Source organism: Scyliorhinus torazame, chromosome 20, assembly GCF_047496885.1.
Source record: "Scyliorhinus torazame isolate Kashiwa2021f chromosome 20, sScyTor2.1, whole genome shotgun sequence".
NCBI classification, from domain to species: domain Eukaryota; kingdom Metazoa; phylum Chordata; class Chondrichthyes; order Carcharhiniformes; family Scyliorhinidae; genus Scyliorhinus; species Scyliorhinus torazame.
The window spans coordinates 25,890,193-25,906,498 of record NC_092726.1 but is presented as its reverse complement, the minus strand read 5'-3'; the positions used below and the strand labels follow the sequence as shown (position 1 = coordinate 25,906,498).

The window sequence follows — 16,306 nt, the reverse complement described above, 5'->3', positions numbered from 1 at the left end:
TTTGATGGAGACAGTGTAGAGGGAGCTTTATTCTGTATCTAACCCCATGCTGTACCTGTCCTGGGAGTGTTTAATGGAGACAGTGTAGAGGGAGCTTTACTCTGTATCTAACCCCGTGCTGTGCCTGTCCTGGGAGTGTTTGATGGGGACGGTGTAGAGGGAGCTTTACTTTCTATCTTTAGATTGATTGCAGTCGCTAATACCGATCGTTTTTACCTTATGGTCACCCATGCAGACAGAAAACCCCATCAGGTTGTAAGCATATTTCCCCTGAAATACAATAAATATTAATGATCACAATGCATGTTTACACTCCAGCGCCTACATGGCCAGGACCTCCAGGACTTTGAAGAGTCAGCTGATCTCACAATTGGCGCTCATTGGGCAATTGAAAAGCACCCACAAGGCCCAAATGAATCCACGCTGAGTGTTTCCAGCCACAAGCTCACAATCCTAAGAGCTACCGTACACATTTTCATTCTGTTAAACACAAGGCTGCAATGGAGGCCTTGCATTCCCAGCATTCATAGGGCCAGTGAAAGGCCTCTATCAAGCCCACAGCGCCTCAAAGCTGCCCCCACCAATGGACCTTTCCTGAAGTTTAACACTTCCTCTCAATGTGCAGTTTAATTTGAGGAATAGTGGGCGAAACATTCAATAATGTTGCAGGTTAAGAATATTAGGTCTGGGCTAAATTTAGTTTCAATTATCCCTCCTGCAGTTGGGAATCTGCAGAAGAAATCTTTCCTCTTTCAATTCTGACCTTCAAGTGATCCCATCCCATCTCCTGACCCTCCCCTCTCTCCTCCCCCAGGGCCTGAGACATATTGGCCCCCTCTCCACACCAAATACAGGCCTCCGTCTTTCCCACAGTTCCCTCTGGAAAATCCTCCAATCAGGTTTCTTTCCCCGACACGGCCCTCATCAAGGTCACAGTCGGCCCTCGTCAAGGTCACAGTCGGCCCTCATCGAGGTCACAGTCGGCCCTCATCAAGGTCACAGTTGGCCCTCATCAAGGTCACAATCGGCCCTCATCTAGGTCACAGTTGACCCTCATCAAGGTCACAGTTGACCCTCATCAAGGTCACAGTCGGCCCTCGTCAAGGTCACAGTCGGCCCTCATCAAGGTCATAATCGGCCCTAGTCAAGGTCACAGTCGGCCCTCATCAAGGTCACAGTCGGCCATCATCAAGGTCACAGTCGGCCCTCGTCAAGGTCACAGTCGGCCCTCATCAAGGTCACAGTCGGCCCTCGTCAAGGTCACAATCGACCCTCATCAAGGTCACAGTCGCCCCCCCCCCCCCCATGCGTGGCTGTCTCGTGTTCAAACCTTTGACACAGTCAACAACACCGCCCTCCCTCGCAGGTAGATAGAAGGCTAGAAAGAGAGCAAGATAGCGAGAGGTGGAGTGAGATAGTGAGAGGTGGGGAGAGATAGTGAGACATGGAGGGGAGGCAGTAGTGGGGGATGGTTTGGGAAGAGAGATAGCGAGAGATGGAGAGAGAGATAGTGAGAGATGGAGAGAGGGATAGTGAGAGATGGAGAGAGATAGCGAGATATATTGGGGTAGAGAGATTGCGGGAGACGGAGAGAGGGATAGTGAGAGATGGAGAGAGATAGCGAGATATAGAGGGGTAGAGAGATTGCGGGAGACGGAGAGAGGGATAGTGAGAGATGGAGAGAGAGATAGTGAGAGATGGAGAGGGAGAGATAGTTAGAGATGGCGGGGAGAGAGATAGCGAGAGATGGAGGGTGGAGAGAGATAGCGAGAGGTGGAGAGAGGAAGTGAGAGATGGAGAGGGAGGGAGATAGTGGGGAATGGATGGGAGAGAGATAGCGCGAGATGGAGAGAGAGATAGCAAGCGATGGAGAGAGAGATAGTGAGAGATGGAGAGAGGGATAGTGAGAGATGGAGAGAGATAGCGAGATATAGAGGGGTAGAGAGATTGCGGGAGACGGAGAGAGGGATAGTGAGAGATGGAGAGAGAGATAGTGAGAGATGGAGAGGGAGAGATAGCGAGAGATGGAGGGGAGAGAGATAGTGAGAGATGGAGGGTGGAGAGAGATAGCGAGAGGTGGAGAGAGGGAGTGAGAGATGGAGAGGGAGGGAGATGGTGGGGAATGGATGGGGAGAGAGATAGCGCGAGATGGAGAGAGAGATAGCAAGAGATGGAGAGAGAGATAGCGAAAGATGGAGAGAGGGATAGTGAGAGATAGAGGAAGAGATAGTGAGAGATGGAGAGCGAGATAGCGAGAGATGGAGACGGAGTGAGAGAGAGGGAGAGTGATAGCGAGAGATGGAGAGGGAGAGGTAGTGAGAGACGGAGGGGAGAGAAACAGCGAGAGATGAAGGGTGGAGTGAGATAGCGAGAGATGGAGGGCAGAGATAGAGAGAGGTAGAGAGAGGTAGTGAGAGATGGAGGGGGAGTGAGATTGCGAGAGATGGAGAGAGGGATAGTGAGAGATGGAGAGAGAGATAGTGAGAGATGGAGAGGGAGATATAGCGAGAGATGGAGGGGAGAGAGATAGTGAGAGATGGAGGGTGGAGAGAGATAGCGAGAGGTGGAGAGAGGGAGTGAGAGATGGAGAGGGAGGGAGATGGTGGGGAATGGATGGGGAGAGAGATAGCGCGAGATGGAGAGAGAGATAGCAAGAGATGGAGAGAGAGATAGCGAAAGATGGAGAGAGGGATAGTGAGAGATAGAGGAAGAGATAGTGAGAGATGGAGAGAGAGATAGCGAGAGAAGGAGACGGAGTGAGAGAGAGGGAGAGTGATAGCGAGAGATGGAGAGGGAGAGGTAGTGAGAGACGGAGGGGAGAGAAACAGCGAGAGATGAAGGGTGGAGTGAGATAGCGAGAGATGGAGGGCAGAGATAGAGAGAGGTAGAGAGAGGTAGTGAGAGATGGAGGGGGAGTGAGATTGTGAGAGATGGAGAGAGGGATAGTGAGAGATGGAGAGAGAGATAGTGAGAGATGGAGAGGGAGATATAGCGAGAGATGGAGGGGAGAGAGATAGTGAGAGATGGAGGGTGGAGAGAGATAGCGAGAGGTGGAGAGAGGGAGTGAGAGATGGAGAGGGAGGGAGATGGTGGGGAATGGATGGGGAGAGAGATAGCGTGAGATGGAGAGAGAGAGAGCAAGAGATGGAGAGAGAGATAGCGAAAGATGGAGAGAGGGATAGTGAGAGATAGAGGAAGAGATAGTGAGAGATGGAGAGAGAGATAGCGAGAGATGGAGACGGAGTGAGAGAGAGGGAGAGTGATAGCGAGAGATGGAGAGGGAGAGGTAGTGAGAGACGGAGGGGAGAGAAACAGCGAGAGATGAAGGGTGGAGTGAGATAGCGAGAGATGGAGGGCAGAGATAGAGAGAGGTAGAGAGAGGTAGTGAGAGATGGAGGGGGAGTGAGATTGCGAGAGATGGAGAGAGGGATAGTGAGAGATGGAAGGGGTGTGAGATTGCGAGAGATGGAGAGAGGGATAGTGAGAGATGGAGGGGGTGTGAGATTGCGAGAGATGGAGAGAGGGATAGTGAGAGATGGAGAGAGATAGCGAGACATGGAGGGGGAGATGGAGAGAGATAGCGAGAGATGGAGGGGGAGAGAGATGGAGGGAGAGATATATCGCGAGATGGAGAGAGAGAGATAGTGAGAGATGGAGAGAGAGACAGTGTGAGATAGTGGGGGAGTGAGACAGCGAGAGATGGAGAGAGAGATAGCGCGAGATCGAGAGGGAGCGATATCGCGCGAGATGGAGCGAAGGATAATCAGAGATGGAGGGAGAGAGATAGCAAGACAGAGAGTGATTGTGAGAGATGGACAGTGAGATGATGAGATATGGAGAGAGAGAGAGCGAGAGATGGAGGGGGGAATGAGAGAGCCAGAGGTGGAGAGAGAGAGAGATAGCGAGAGATGGCGATAGAGAGATGAGGGATAGATAGATAGATAAACAGACAGGCAGACAGATAAACAGATGGTAGATAGATAGATAGATAGGTAGATAAATATTCAAGACAATTGATCAGGTTGGGTTCATTAGATTCTCAATCATTTACACCCTATCTATGAGTTTTATAAAGTAGATAATTGGTCTTTGTATTGATTCTATATCTTATTTCTTCAACTTGAGCCTCCACCCATCTTTCCTCATCTACACCTACCTCTATTCCCCTTCTTCCTCATATATTTGTCTAGTTTCCCATTAAGCACATCTACACGATTCACTTCAACTACCCAGTGTGGTAACGACTACCACATTCACCCCACTCGTTGGGTGAAGAGGTTCCTTCTGAATTCCCGATCGGATTTCTCGGTGACTATCTCATATCAACGACCTGTAGTTACGCTCTCCCCCCACAAGGGGAAACATTCTCTCTGCATTCACGCCGTCAAAAAGCTTTCAGAATTTTACAGTGCTCGATTAGGTCACCCCATCAACCGCCCCTTTTCAAGAGAAAAGACTCTTGTGAGTCTCCATTCATTGGTGATCCTAATTTCGCTGCCTATTCCCCATACTCTGGCGTTGCGTCCCCAGGACCCCATTCTCCTCCATTTTGAAACAAAATAAAAGTCCACCTCTTTCCCGCACCGACGCCTTCTTCCCTCATGGTGTACTTAACGTCCACCTACCCACAAGACATCTCGTGACATTTTTTTTGTCGACTGTTCTAAGTTGCTGCAAGCAAGGGATGTTGTATTTGAACCACAGATCAGGAGTAGGCCACTTGGCCCCTCGAGCCTGCTCCGCCCTTCAACACCTTCCTGCCTGTCTCCCCATAACCCTTGACCCCCCCTTGTTGACCCTTCGTTCTGAAACTGCGACCTCCCCGGTCTAGATTTCCCCACCAGGGGGAAACATCCTCCCAGAATCCACCGCACCCTCCTCCCCCTCAACCCCTCACGATCTTATATATTTCTTTTTAAAAAATAAATTCAGAGTGCCCAATTCTTCTTTTTCCAATTAAGGGGCAATTTAGCGTGGCCAATCCACCTACCCTGCACATCTTTGGGTTGTGGGGGCGAAACCCACGCAGACACGGGGAGAATGTGCAAACCCCACACGGACAGTGACCCAGAGCCGGGATCGAACCCGGGACCGCGGCGCTGTGAGGCAGCCGTGCTAACCACTGCGCCACTGTGCAATAAGATGGTCACACGTTCTTCGAAACTCCAATGGATGCAGGCCCAAGCCTGCCCCAATCTTTCCTCTTAAGACAAGCCCCCTACAACCCAGGAATCAGCTGAGCAAATTTAGAGGAAATTGTTACCTTTACTACCACCTCATTGGCAGAGGGCGACATGAGAATACGGTCGCACCAAGCTGGGCAGCGAGTGTTTGCGTACAGTGTTCCCTCAGTGTTGACCTCGCTGTACGGGTAACTGGAAAGGAGGTACAAGATTCTCGCTATTAGACTAAGTGAGCTCCTCCGCGGGGAAGATTTAGATTGTCGCACAGCAGTACCAACAAGATAGACAGAAGGAGGGAGAAGGGGGGGGGGAGGAAAGGTGGCGGTATTGACTAAGGCGGGCATGGCAGCGATGGAGAAAGAGGGCGTCCCAGAGGGGCATTTAGCGGGAGCTGGAGAACAGAAAACGTGACGTTACATTGCTTGCTTGTCTGGTAGGAAGGGTGTGAGGGATAAAGTCAGAATTGAGGGAGCGAAGAAGGGAACAGAGACAGGAACTCAAAAGGAGTTCTCCCAGTGTCAAGAGCAAGTGGGTATAAAAATAGGAGGATGAGTACGCGGCTGGAAATGTGGAGCTGGAGGAAGGGCTTTAGATTCCTGGGATAATAGGATCGGCTCTGGGGGACATGTACGGGCCCCATATAGAGTTGTACCTGAACAGTGCTGGTGCCAATTTGCTGTGCGGTGATTTACTTTAGGGAAGAGCTTAACCTTGCGTGACAGGGGTGCAGGAACCAGGAGACAAACCGAGGACAGTGTCCCAACGTACACGGAATATTGGGAGGGGTAGACAGCCCTGGGTTTAGAGGAAGGGGGAAAGTAAAGCGATCCAAATTGGGGTTGGAGGATTCATGGAGTTTGCACATTCTCCCCTTGTCTGCGTGGGTTTCGCCCCCACAACCCAAAAGATGTGCAGGGTAGGTGGATTGGCCTCTAAATTGCCCCTTCATCGGAACAAATTAATTGGGTACTCTAAATTTATAAACAAAAGAAATTAGGGCTGGGGGGGGGGGGCACTGTGGGTGGGTGGTCTGTGGCAAGCTGGCCAAAGGGGAGGGGGTACTATTTTGCGGGCGGGGTCCGTGGGTGGCCGCAGCTGTGCGAATGCGCGGCCAAGGACCCAGCAATTCTCATGGTGTAGCGGCAACTAGAGCTGGGTGCTCTACGCTGCCGACATGATAGCCCACAGCCAAACGGGGAATCGATGGCCGTTTTGCGCCAGTTTGTCTGCCATGCTGGAGTGAGGACATAGCCCCAGAATCGGAAAATCCAGCCCAGGGTGTCTCGGAGGCGTCTCAAGGGCAGAATCTATTTAGCCAGAATAAAGGAACAAAGAAGATGGAAGTTACATTGCTTGCCTGTCGAATGGGAAGAATGCAGAGGAGTAAATCTTCAAGGCAATTAGAAATACGCGCATGAATTGTAGAGTAGTTACAACGGGGAGACTTTAATTGTCCAAATACAGACTGGGATAGGTGTCGCGTAGAGGGAAGAGGGTTTTCAGATAAATTTCCCTCACCAACTCTAATTGGTGCAGGTTAAGACTCAGGCAGTAGAGTCGTGGATGAGGCTGTGCATGGGGAAAACGGGAAACGCAACACCTATTTAAGGAAGTGCTGAGGGTTTTGGCAAAGGTTGGTATCATGACCGGTACAGGCTTGGAGGGCCTAAGGGCCTGTTCTTGTCCTGTATTGTTCTTTGTTCTATTGGGCACACTACTGCTCAGAAAGCTAGGAACAATAATTTTCAATTCCTCTCTGGCCACAGGAGAGGTGCCGGAGGACTGGAGGATAGCCAATGTGGGACCATTATTCAGGAAGGGGTAAACCAGGGAACTACAGACCAGCCAGTCTAACCTGAGTGGTGGGGAAACTACTGGAAGCAATTCTGAGAGACAATAAATTTGCTTTTGGAGTGGCAGGGATTAATCAAGAGCCGTCAACATGGTTTTGTTAAGGGGAGGTCATGTCTGACCAACTTGATTGAGTTTTCAAAGAGGCGACCAGGTGTGTAGATGTGGGAAATGCATTTGACATCGTCGACTTGGATTTCAGCAAGGCTTTTGATAAGGTTCCACATGGGAGGCTGATAGCGAAGGTTGGAGCCTGTGGGATTCAAGGCAATTTGGCAAATTCGATCCAGAATTATCCGACGAAGCAGAGTGAGATGGTCGAGGGGTGTTTTTCTGACTGGAAGCCTGTATCCAGTGCAGTCCCGCAGGGATCAGTGTTCGGGCCCTTGTGGTTTGTGGTTTATATACACGATTTAGACTTGAATGTAGGAGGGTTGATCAGGAAGTTCACGGATGATATGAATATTGGTGGGGTGGTAAATAGTGAAGAGGATAGCCTTACAGGAGGATATGTGAAAAATGAAATGAAATGAAAATCGCTTATTGTCACATGTAGGCTTCAAATGAAGTAACAGTGAAAAGCCGCTAGTCGCCACATTCCGGCGCCTGTTCGGGGAGGCTGGTACGGGAATTGAACCGTGCTGCTGGCCTGCCTTGGTCTGCTTTCAAAGCCAGCGATTTGACCCTGTGCTAAACGGGCTGGTCAGGTGGATAGCACAATTGCTTCACAGCTCCAGGGTCCCAGGTTCGATTCCGGCTTGGGTCACTGTCTGTGCGGAGTCTGCACATCCTCCCCGTGTGTGCGTGGGTTTCCTCCGGGTGCTCCGGTTTCCTCCCACAGTCCAAAGATGTGCAGGTTAGGTGGATTGGCCATGATAAATTGCCCTTAGTGTCCAAAATTGTCCTTCGTGTTGGGTGGGGTTACTGGGTTATGGGGATAGGGTGGAGGTGTGGACCTTGGGTAGGGTGCTCTTTCCAAGAGCCGGTGCAGACTCGATGGGCCGAATGGCCTCCTTATGCACTGTAAAGTCTATGATTCTATGATTCTATGGGCTGATTAGTGGTAAATGGAATTCAATCCGGATAAGTGTGGGCAGGACAAACAGGGCAAGGGAAAATATGACAATGGTCGGACCCTGGGAATCACCCAGGATTTCCAGAAGGCCTTTGACAAGGTGCCGCATAGGAGAATGTTAAATACGTTAAGAGCCCATGGTGTTAAGGGTAAGATCCTGGCATGGATAGAGGATTGGCTGACTGGCAGAGAGTCAGGATAAAGGGGTCTTTTTCAGGATGGCAACCGGTGACTAGTGGTGTGCCTCAGGGGTCGGTGCTGGGACCACAGCTATTCACAATATACATTAATGATCTGGAAGAAGGAACTGAAGGCATTGTTGCTAAGTTTGCAGATGATAAAAAGATCGGTAGAGGGACAGGTAGTATTGAGGAAGCAAGGGGGCTGCAGGAGGACTTGGACAGGCTAGCAGAGTGGGCAATGAAGTGGCAGATGGAATACAATGTGGAAAAGTGTGAGATTATGCACTTTGGAAGGAGGAATTTAGGCATAGACTATTTTCTAAATGGGGAAATGCTTCGGAAAGCAGAAGCACAAAGGGACTTGGGAGTCCTTGTTCACGATTCTCTTAAGGTTAACGTGCAGGTTAGGAAGGCAAATGCAATGTTAGCATTCATGTCGAGAGGGCTAGAATACGAGACCAGGGATGTACTTCTGAGGCTGTATAAGGCTCTGGTCAGACCCCATTTGGAATATTGTGAACAGTTTTGGGCCCCGTATCTAAGGAAGGATGTGCTGGTCTTGGAAAGGGTCCAGAGGAGGTTCACAAGAATAATCCCTGGAATGAAGAGCTTGTCGTATGAGGAAGGACTCTGGGTCTGTACTCGTTGGCGTTTAGAAGGATGAGGGGGGATCTTATTGAAACTTACAGGATACTGCGAGGCCTGGATAGAGTGGACGTAGAGAGGATGTTTCCACTTGTAGAAAAAAATAGAACCAGAGGACGCCATCTCAGACTAAAGGGGCGATCTTTGAAAACAGAGATGAGGAGGAATTTCCTCAGCCAGAGGGTGGTTAATCCGTAGAACTCTTTGCCGCAGAAGGCTGTGGAGGCCAATTCACTGAGTGCCTTTAAGACAGAGATAGATAGGTTCTTGATTAATAAGGGGATCAGGGGTTATGGGGAGAAGGCAGGAGAATGGGGATGAGAAAATATCGGCCATGATTGAATGGCGGAGCAGACTCGATAGGCCGAGTGGCCTAATTCTGCTCCTATGTATTATGGTCTTATAAGAGGGACCTTGGTGTGCACGCACAGTGGTCCCTTAAGCTGGCAGATCAGGTGGATACGGTGGTTAAGAAGGCACATGGTATACTGGCCTTTATTAGCCAAGGCATAGAGTTTAAGGGCAGGGAGGTTCTGCTGGAAGTGTATAAAACGTTGGTTGGGCCACAGCGAGAGTACTGTGCGCAGTGCTGGAATCCACATTACAGGAGTGAAGTGATAACCCTGGAAAGGGTGCAGAGGAGATTTACCAGGATGTTGCCTGGGCTGGAGAGTTTTAGTGATGAAGAGAGATTGGATAGACTGGGGTTGTTTTCCTTGGAGCAGAGGAGACTGAGGGGGACATGATTGAGATGTATAAAATTATGAGGGGCATTGAGAGAGCAGACAGAAAGAAGCTATTCCCCTCGGTGGAGGGATCAATGACCGGAGGGCAGAGATTTAAGGTCAGGAGCAGGGAGTTTAGTGGGGATTTGAGGAAAAATGTTTTGCCCCAGAGGGTGGTGGGAATCTGGAACTCGCTGCCTGATAGGGCGGTGGAGGCAGAGACCCTCACAACATTTAAGAAATATTTAGATGTGCACTTGCGATGCCAAGGTTGTGGGCCAAGTGCTGGAAAATGGGATTAGAAAAGTTAGGTAGTTGTTTTTGACCGCACAGATGCGCTGGGCCGAAAGGCCTTTTGTGTGTATATGTTACGATGACTCTTTAAAGGGATAAATGAATATTCAACAGATTAACATATTTAATTATCTCTGTGGCAGGGGCATCCCTCGGACACTTTGACCAATTGGGTGTGTGCAACTTTTATCCTTTTAGTACAGAGCTTGATTATTGTTGTGAAAAGACACGTGCGATCAAAACATTTCACCTTGGACTCATCAGAACGGATTTGCAAGAATACAAAATTTCCCTTTGAAATTTGACATTTTTGCATTGATCCTGATGCGGGCAAGAGGAACAGCTTCGACGACATTCCCTCTCTTTTGCTGCCACCCTCAAATTATATTCCCCGTTTTCGTCTTCGCCTACCTCGGAGGGAACTCAATGTCCAGTTCGCAGATTTCGTTGAAGAATGTAGTCAACTCCTGGTCGAATTCTAAAAGCTAATGAGAGAGAGAGGCGGAGGGTTAACGGGAGGTGGGGAAGGTCGGGCATGGGAAAGTCAGGAAAACAAATGGGATTTGGGTTTACGCACAGCTTTTCCGTTGTTGTGTCGGAAGACGCCCTGATCAAAATAGTCAAAGGTTTTTGACTCGATCCTCAACAGCACCTGAACATTGCAGAGAAAGGGACAATTGCTTTAAACTGGTTGACAGGAAGAAATCTGCCCAGTACCTTACCCATGTCAACAATGGAAACTTCCCAAGATGCTCCAGGGAGCATGACGAAATAAAATATGACACCGAGCCACGGAAGGTCAGGTTTGGTCAAGGCTTTGAGGAGCCCGTTGATTGCCTGGCCAGCGGAGACACGCCCTGGGAAAGTCGAGCGATGCCCAGGGCGTGTGGGAAGAGGGCGGGCACCGGGAAAAGGGAGGGCACAGGCTGGCACTGCCACTACGCCCCCTTGGTGGGGAGGACAGTCGCTTGGGGCCATCACAGGGAGCTGCAAAAAGAAAAATAGCGATGGGCAAATGGGCGTGGAGCGTGGAGGCAGCGCATTTGAGCACCAACCTCAGTTCTCGTCGCCAATTTAGCATCCACAAGAGTCCAAGATGAGAAGCGTAGAGAAACGTACATTTTACATTTTATTTCCACCTGGACGGTTTGTCCCTACTCCAGGCCCCACTGCAAACATGGTTGACTTTTAACTGCCCCTCTGAATTGGCCTCGCGAGCCACTCAGTTCAAGGGCAATTAGTGATGGGCAATAAATGTGGGCTTCAGCGGCCGCAGGGGAGTCCAAAACGAGAGGCATAGAGAAAGTTTTTGTATTTACAAAGTGATCAATAAACACCATTGTCTCTAAGTCCCAGCTGGGACTACCCATGCATGGCTCCTATCTGGGCCAGCTAATGGACCCCCACCCCTTAGCAGGGAGGCTCGCATTCCACGAGGCTCATGGGAAGGCTAAATGGTCCCTCCCCATAGGTATAGAGCAGTTGACAACATTCCATCCTCGTCGCCAATTTAGCGTCCACAAAAGAGTCCAAAACGAGAAGCGTAGAGAAATGTACGTATTTACAAAGCAAACTATACACACAGTACTCTCTCGGCCAAGATGTGTCCCAGAGGAGAGAGTGAGTGCTTCAAGCACACTGCAAATCTCCCCTCTGGAATAATGCATGCTAAGTTTGGGCCATACGTAGGGCGGCAGGGTGGCGCAGTGGTTAGCACCAAGGACCAGGGTTCGATCCTGGCCCCAGGTCACTGTCTGTCCCTTGTGGAGCTTGCACATTTTCCCCCGTGTCTGCGTGGGTCTCACTCCCCACAACCCAAAAAAGATGGGCAGGGTGGGTGGATTGGCCATGCTAAATTGCCCCTTAATTGGAAACATTAAAAAAGTCTTGACCATACCTTATGATCATTGCCTCTCTCCTGAAAGATAACTTTCTTGACATCTTCAGGTTCCCCATTTAGTATGGTTTCCACGGATGCCGTGCTACAGAGAGTCTAAGGAACAAAGACAAAGAGAGCGGATTATAACAAGAATACATTCTAAAACAAAATATGTCACATCAAGAGATATTAGGTGAGGTGGTAAAAAGTTTGGCTGAAGAGATAAGAGTTTTAGCGAATGTCTTAAAGCCAGGTTAAGAGGGTTCGGAGAGGTTTAGAGAGGGGATTCCAGCATTGCCGCCTCATGCCACCGAGGACCCAGGTTCGAATCCTGGCCCCGGGTCACTGTCTGTGTGGAGTTTGCACATTCTCCCAAAAATAATTGGGTACGCTAAAGTTTAGGGAAATCAGAGGAACGTAGAGATCTCAGAGGGTGGTGAGGGGCTGGAGGAGATACGGAGAGATGACACCATGGAGGGATTCGAAATCAAGGATGAGAATTTTGAAATTGCTCGATCGGGAGCCAGAATAGGTCAGCGAGCGCAGGGGGTGATAGAGGAAAGGGGTGGGGGGGGGGGGGGGGGGGGGGGGGGGGGCTCAGTGCGAGTTAAGACACCGTAGAGCAGAGTTTTGGTTGAGATTATTACAGAGCGGACAATGTGGGTGACCAGCTGGGAGCACGTCGGAATAATTGAACTCGAGGAGTGTAGACAAAGGTGACATAGTTGATGTGGTGTACATAGACTTTCAAAAGGTGTTGTCAGTGCAGACTTAGATCAAAGTTGAAGCCCATGGACATGAGGGATATGAATGTGAAGTTAGCTCGGTGACAGGAATGAGGGAGGAGTGCACAATTGATGCTTATTGGAATTTTTGGGAAGGGTTTAGTTCAACTGGAATTCTATGCAGTTGGAGTGAGCAGGAATTGCGTTTGTTGCACCGGCGCCCCCTGGGGTCTCCATTGTACAGAATATCGAGCACAGCAATTCAAGAAGTTACCTCAACCACTCTCTGTGTGTCCAGGCGCACATTGAAATCTCCAAAAATTAAGAAGGGCACCTTTTCATAGCGGGCGTCTGTAATCCTGAAAAAAGAATATGGAGTACGTAATCTTCTCTTCTTTTTCCCCATCTCCCTCCCCCTAATTCTCACGGGCTGACTTACTGTGTGACTATTTGGGACATCTTAAACAAACCTTGTAACTAGAAGACAGTGGTTTGCCTGGTTACATGAGTCACACGGGCTTTGTATCCAGGCAGACAAGCTAATCAGCTATCCTCTGGATCCCCAACTCCATTCTCTCTAGGAATTAAGTGGTCAGTTAAATGGACAAGGCGGCACGGTGGCACAGTGGTTAGCACTGCTACCCCACAGTGCCAGGGACCCTGGTTCGACTCCGGCCTTGGGTGACTGTCCGTGTGGATTTTGCGCTTTCTCCTCTTGTGGGTTCCTCCGGGTGCTCCGGTTTCCCACAGTCCAAAGATATGCAGGTTAGAGGGGGTTATGGGGTGGGGCAGGGGAATGGACCTAGGTGGGGTGCTCTTTCAGTAGGTTGGGGCAGACTCGATGGGCCGAATGGCCTCCTTCTCCACTGTAGGAATTCTATAGTTCTATGGGTTGAAGCATAACCATTTATCATAATAATCTTTTTATTGTCACAAGTAGGCTTACATTAACACTGCCATGAAGTTACTGTGAAAAGCCCCTAGTCGCCACATTCCAGCGCCTGTTCGGGTGCACAGAGGGAGAATTCAGAATTCACAGCTGGTACGGGAATTGAATCCGCGCTGCTGACCTTGTTCTGCATCACAAACCAGACACAAACGTTTGTTGCACCGGGCTAGACACGTTTGTGTCTAGCCCACTGAGCTAAACCAGCCTCCATTTATAAAATATAACATTCCTGTTAGACTTGGAGATTCAGTCTGCCCACTGTCAGCTAGTGTGATCTTGCCATTGTCCATAGGTGTGAATATCTTGCATCTTCTTCCCAGTTAAACAACCTGGACTCCCCCTTTAATCTTTAGCCACAAAGCCACCCAAGCTTGTTGTCGGGCAGAATTAAGAACTGGTCACATGACCCCTTTCATTCCTCCATTTTATCGCAAATTAAAGGTACACATCCTAGGCATAAGGACATGGTAAACTTTGTATTTGGAACACCTACCTGCTGAGGACATGTCCCAGTGCCTTGCGCCTATTTCCTGGGAATGTGGATGGACTCTTCCAGGCGATAAGGTTAGAGGCATCATGGAAAAGATGGATGTTCACCAGGTCAAAGATGCTGTCATGGGAAAAATAGGTCAGTCAGTTTTGGGAAGAGAGTACGTGGAAATGGAAAAATTGGGAGAATTGCTAACTAGAGAGTAGCTGCCTGGATACAAGGCCCGGGCAATTCATGTAACCAGGGTTTCGAGTAGGGAAGTGTCCCTCGCAAGCCACTGTTGTATCTGGTTACAGAAGTTTCCAGAAATATCCCTAAAAATCCACCCCCGGTCAGATCACCTGGCCTTTCTTTTAACAATTGTTCAAAATACATTCGACCATGAAAGCATCATGGGATCTTTTACAGTTGCTGACGATGGCAGATGGTGCTTAATGTCTCCATAGAATTGAATCCCTACAGAGCAGATGGAGGACATTCGGCCCATCGAGTCTGCACCGGCCCTCTGTAAGAGCACCCTTACCTAGGCCCACTACCCCACTCCAAACCCCGCCCATTGATCGTGGCCAATCCACCTAACCTGCACATCTTTGGACTGTGGGAGGAAACCGGAGCACCCGGAGGAAATCCGCGCAGACACGGGAAGAACGTGCACACAGACAGTCGCCCAAGGCCGGAATTGAACCCTGGTCCCTGCCACTGTGAGGCAGCAGTGCTAACCACTGTGCCACCCTCATGTATAGGTACCCCCTCGGGGGTTCCTTAGCTTTAGGAAGGATGTGAGGGTATGGGAGAGGTTGCGGAAAATATTTAGGGGAATAGTTCTAGTGATAAGGAACTTCAGTTACGGGGATAGATTGGCGAGGTTCGGAGTGCCTTCCTTGGCGAAGAGAAGATTGAGAGAAAATTGAGGGCAGCACGGTAGCATTGTGGATAGCACAATTGCTTCAAAGCTCCAGGGTCCCAGGTTCGATTCCGGCTTGGGTCACTGTCTGTGCGGAGTCTGCACATCCTCCCCGTGTGTGCGTGGGTTTCCTCCGGGTGCTCCGGTTTCCTCCCACAGTCCAAAGATGTGCAGGTTAGGTGGACTGGCCATGATAAATTGCCCTTAGTGTCCAAAATTGCCCTTAGTGTTGGGTGGGGTTACTGGGCTATGGGGATAGGGTGGAAGTGTTGACCTTGGGTAGGGTGCTCTTTCCAAGAGCCTGTGCAGACTTGATGGGCCGAATGGCCTCCTTCTGCACTGTAAATTCTATGGTAAATTTAATCAAGGTTACAGCACTGTATCGGGCATTGGTGAGGCCACACCTGGAGTAGTGTGCGCAGTTTTGGGGTCCTTATCTGAGGAAGGATGTTCTTGCTACGGAGGGAGTGCAGCGAAAGTTTACCAGACTGATTCCTGGGATGGCGGGACTGTCATATGAGGATAGACTAAGTCGGTTTGGATTATATTCATTGGAGTTTAGAAGAGTGAGAAACTTATAAAATTCTAACAGGATCGGACAGGGTAGATTCAGAAAGAATGTTCCCGATGGTGGGGGAGTCCAGAACTAGGGGCCAGAATTTGAGGATAAGGAGTCAACCTTTTAGGACTGAGGTGAGGAGAAATTTCTTCACCCAGAGAGCGGGGAATCGGTGGAATTCGCTACCACAGAAAGTAGTTGAAGCCGAAATAATAATAATCTTTATTAGTGTCACAAGTAGGCTTACATTAACACTGCAATGAAGTTACTGTGAAAAGCCCCTAGTCGCCACATTCCGGCGCCTGTTCGGGTACACGGAGGGAGAATTCAGAATGTCCGATTCACCTAACAAGCACGTCTTTCGGGACTTGTGGGAGGAAACTGGAGCACCCGGAGGAAACCCACGCAGACACGGGGGAGAACGTGCAGACTCCGCACAGACAGTGACCCAGCGGGGAATCGAACCTGGGACCCTGCCGCTGTGAAGCAGCAGTGCTAACCACTGTGCTACTGTGCCGCCCAAACGTTGTGTGATTTCAAGAAGAAATTCGATTTTGCTCTTGGGGCTAAAGGGATCGAGGGATATGGGAGGAAGGCGGGATCAGGGTATTGAACTTGATGGTCAGCCATGATCATAATGAATGGCGGAGCAGACTCGATGGGCCGAATGGCCTCCTCCTGTTTCTATTTTCTATGTAATGGCGACGTGAGGTAAAACATTTCAACGCAGCGAGTGGTGAGGATCTGGAATGCGCTGCCTGAGAGCGTGGAGGAGGCAAATTCAATTGAGGCCTTCGATAGGGAACTGGAAATTATCCCGAGAGAAATAATGCCGGGCAGGAGGA

General features: G+C 49.8%; 1 protein-coding gene across 2 annotated transcripts in view; it reads right to left on the bottom strand.

The window, feature by feature from the left end:
- The window catches only part of LOC140396998 (inositol polyphosphate-5-phosphatase A-like), a 46,683-nt gene that overhangs the window by 7,295 nt on the left and 23,082 nt on the right, over nt 1-16,306 (bottom strand). For both annotated transcript variants that reach the window (XM_072486020.1, XM_072486021.1), the window contains exons 8-14: nt 14,002-14,118; nt 12,834-12,918; nt 11,853-11,948; nt 10,533-10,607; nt 10,367-10,440; nt 5,264-5,375; nt 217-270 (exon numbers count right to left, since the gene is read on the bottom strand). In XM_072486020.1, coding sequence (XP_072342121.1) covers nt 217-270; nt 5,264-5,375; nt 10,367-10,440; nt 10,533-10,607; nt 11,853-11,948; nt 12,834-12,918; nt 14,002-14,118 — 613 coding nt within the window. The remainder of the gene's footprint in view (nt 1-216; nt 271-5,263; nt 5,376-10,366; nt 10,441-10,532; nt 10,608-11,852; nt 11,949-12,833; nt 12,919-14,001; nt 14,119-16,306) is intronic.